Below are 3,900 nucleotides of genomic sequence, written 5' to 3' on the forward strand. Positions count from 1 at the left end.
GTTTTGAGCATATTCTTAAAGATAGAGTGTGTCTGAAGCCCGAACATGCAAAGGGAGATTATTCCATATCACAGGAGCTCTGTAAGAGAAGGCTCTGACTCCCATTGTACTTTTAGATATACTTTCAAATACATTTGGAGTTGAATCTTATGGTCAATTCTAAATTTAACAGGCAAACAGTGAAGAGATGCACGCACTCAATTGATATACTCACCTGATATGCTTAGTCGTTCTAAGTACCCAAGTAACTCCATTCTATGCAATGTGGGGACATTTAAAAGCTGAATTAGTGCAACCAGACAATAGAACATTCCAGAAATCCAGCCAAGAGGACACAAAAGCATGAACTAGTTTTTCAGCATGCTGCAGAGAAAACATCTTCAATTTCGATATGTTCCTCAGGTGAAAGAAGGCCACTATTATCTAACTACCTGTTCGATAATAATTTTGGTCATCCAAGCCTTTATGTCTTTTAAACATGACTCTAGTTTAGCAAGCTGAGCAAGTTCACTGAGTTTCGCTTATATATGAAGTTTTCACAGCAGAGATAGTTAAAATCATCTCTGCTTCAAATGTTCAGAAGGGGGAGAATATACAAAGAGGACCCAGAACAGATCCTTGTGGTACTTCAAAGCTTACCCTTGAGTGCTTTACCCTTAACGACTCATTGTTCACTCCTGGTTCAAGCCCATGCCATGTGACTCATTCATTTATGAAGCGAGGAACCACAAGGCTGGTAGCGTTATTGTGCAAAGAGTTTGGGCGTGGATGATAAGGATTAGAAGGTTCAGCTAATGCACCTTATACACACAGGCACACAAACACACACACGCACACACCTTGGCAGATTTTTCAGCCCTGCCCGTTTGCAGCTACCCTACAATATTTGCCCTCTGATGAAATAGCCCTCCGTACATGAGACAATAGCCAGGCACATGTATATAAGAGCGTTCCTGTCCACATCCACCTTCCACATCATCCAGCTAGACGGCGCCTTGTTTTCACGTTGGTCCTGCGATCTGCCGAATCAGAAACCCACAATCATGAGCCAGCTGGAGACCGCCATGGCCCTTCTCATGCAGTCTTTCGACAAGTATGCATGCACCGAGGGGAAAAAGGACACGCTGACCAAGGCCGAGCTGAAGACTATGCTGGAGCAAGAACTACCCGGCTTCAAGAAGGTATGATTTTATCAGCACAGCAGAGGTGGAAAATACGGGTTCATTAAGTACTGTATAGGTCCTCCCCAGTCCTTTGTTACAATCACCTGGATTGGCTAATTAGTACAATTCTTCAGCCAGGAGGTAGAAAAACTAGTGAAATAAAATGGCTGTGTTCATGGGTCGAAGAAACACATGGCAGGACCTTTGCTTTCTGACAGCTGGACTTTCCACCTCTGCAGCACAGACACTAGACCGACTGGTCCTGATCACAACAGCCTTTTTAGTAGTATTTCAGTGAGGTGGGAGCACCATGGGATATGCTGTCTGTTCTATTGACTCAGTTTAACACCTGAGAGATAAGCTTCAAATACAGTTAGCACCCAGTTAATTGACAATTGGCACAGTTTCAGCAAAGGGCAGGAGTGAGCTGTTCTGTTCTGATGTACTTTTTGTGTATATTATTCTACATGTATATGTATTTTCCAGTTATATTGCTCCATAAAAATCCTGAAAAAAAGCATTCTTTGTTGAAAAAGCAACTGCCAGAATGTTTTAAGGAAAATAAAATACATATGAATAGACAAAGTAAATAGTTTGAGATGGAAGCTGCTATGCAATTGAATTGCACTTTTCTAGATTTCAATAGAAACACTCATAAAAATGCCTTACAGGGTAAATATGGCACTGCTGCATTTTAAATGGGGATGTGCTTTCACGTTGTTGCTATTGGAAGTTTGTGTACACGATGTGTGGTGCAGTTAATTCAATATTTCGCTTCACTTTCTGGTTTTACACATCATGTTTTGTCCCAGTTTTACATCAGCTTACTGTGTTGTCAAAGATATGCTGAAAATATGATGTAATCACATAGAAGGCTTGCATTGGACCCTGATTCAGGACCACTGCAGACGTTTAAATGCTTCCATCCATTTCAGAATTCTAAGAACCAGGCAGAGGTGGACAAGCTGATGGACGCCCTGGACCGCAACAAAGACCAAGAGGTGGACTTCACGGAGTTTGTTACCTTTGTTTCTGCCATGACCTGCATGTGCCATGACCGCTGCCCCAAGAAGTGAATGAGACCCCCCGAAACCCCTGAAGAGGGTTCTCCATCACCCTCTCACTCAGCCGAACCTGTATATCCTCACCAGTTTCACACTCTGTACAGACCCTGTAAGCCATTCATATTGTGATAATTGATAAACTGATTAAACAAAGGAGTGGAATGTGAAATAAAGTATGTTGTTCATGATGCTCCTGTTCTTGCTGTCTTATTTAAAAACATCAGGGGTCAGGTTCTCAGCGATGAAATTTTTTATTGGGTACTCCGAACAGCAAGAAAGCACAGAAGCACATTAATATTTTCACACCTATTATCTCTTCATCCTGTCCAGTATCCAAACATAGCACTCTCTCTGTCCTGACCAAAAACAATCTAAAACAATCTCTGGTCACAGCGTAGTAAACCCTCCCGTGCTCACAAGTCACACCACAAGCCCTGCAGATGAAGTTTCATAAGTTTGTTTCTCTGAACGTTACCCTCAGACAACATTGTACCATTGTGGAACAGCCTATAGGAATGAATACGTTAAAGAGCGTAAGCATATTTCAGCAAACTTTACATCAACAATCCGTCAAACCAAACTATCATAACCCTCTTCAAAACAAGATAGTGAGTCATATTTCAGTGTTTGATCATTTGTGTTACATTTAAATGCTTGTTTTCAGTTTCCTGGTGTGTGTCTTTCCTGACATATGTTGCCACCATTTGTTGTGTTGCTGCCATCTTTGCCAAATTTTATCACATTTATCTAGGTTAATTTGTAGAGATAAAAAAAACATTGTGATGACTGTTATGCTTTTGTACAGTATTTAAACCTAAATACACAATACCAAAAAATGTCATGGTGGGAATTCATAATGGTATGGTGTTACTTCAAGGCAACATTTGCATTTTAACAATTTTCCATTACTTAATTATCAAATAAAGTACATTAAACAAATAAAAATTAAACTTTACTCTCCTATTATTGTGAATCCAATTTTTTCCAGATTGTAAAATGGCAGAAAAAGACATTTTCAGACCAATTTTGTGGAGAGAGATGATGGAGCTGAACCATGTGACGAAGGCTGCAAAAAAGGGATTCAACTTGGCCTCTAGAGAGTCCTGTGACAAATTAAAACCATTCTTATTGTGATAATTGATAAACTGATTAAACAAAGGAGTGGAATGTGGAATAAAGTATCTTTAAGAGAATTTATGTTGTTCATGATGCTCCTCTTCTTGCTGTCTTATTTAAAAACATCAGGGGTCAGGTTCTCAGCGATGAAATTTTTTATTGGGTACTCCAAACAGCAAGAAAGCACAGAAGCACATTAATATTTTCACACCTATTATTTTCTCTCTCTTCATCCTGTCCAGTATCCAAACATAGCACTCTCTCTGTCCTGACCAAAAACAATCTAAAACAATTTCTGGTCACAGCGTAGTAAACCATCCCGTGCTCACAAGTCACACCACAAGCCCTGCAGATGAAAATTCTCAGATAACTAACACTTAAATCATACAGCTTCAGGATGTGCTCTCATTTATGACCTAACCAAGGTCCTGAGAGAGAGAAAGAGAGAGAGAGAGAGAGAGAGAGAGAGAGAGAGAGAGAGCTTGTGTGACAGAGTCAGTACATTTATGTACTGTATGTCTGATGGGGGGGTAAATAGCTGTTAGCGGAGAGTGGTT

At 40.3% G+C, this 3,900-nt stretch overlaps 1 protein-coding gene across 1 annotated transcript; it reads left to right on the top strand.

Annotated features, from left to right (window-relative positions):
• Positions 1-890: 890 nt before the first annotated feature.
• Positions 891-2,417, top strand: LOC118231463 (protein S100-P-like). The gene is made up of 2 exons (XM_035425274.1): positions 891-1,181; positions 2,099-2,417. Exons 1-2 carry the CDS (start codon positions 936-938, stop codon positions 2,237-2,239), a joined length of 387 nt encoding a protein of 128 aa, XP_035281165.1. The 5' UTR covers positions 891-935; the 3' UTR covers positions 2,240-2,417.
• Positions 2,418-3,900: the final 1,483 nt, after the last annotated feature.

The sequence above is a fragment of the Anguilla anguilla genome, chromosome 7 (genome assembly GCF_013347855.1).
Source record: "Anguilla anguilla isolate fAngAng1 chromosome 7, fAngAng1.pri, whole genome shotgun sequence".
NCBI lineage: Eukaryota > Metazoa > Chordata > Actinopteri > Anguilliformes > Anguillidae > Anguilla > Anguilla anguilla.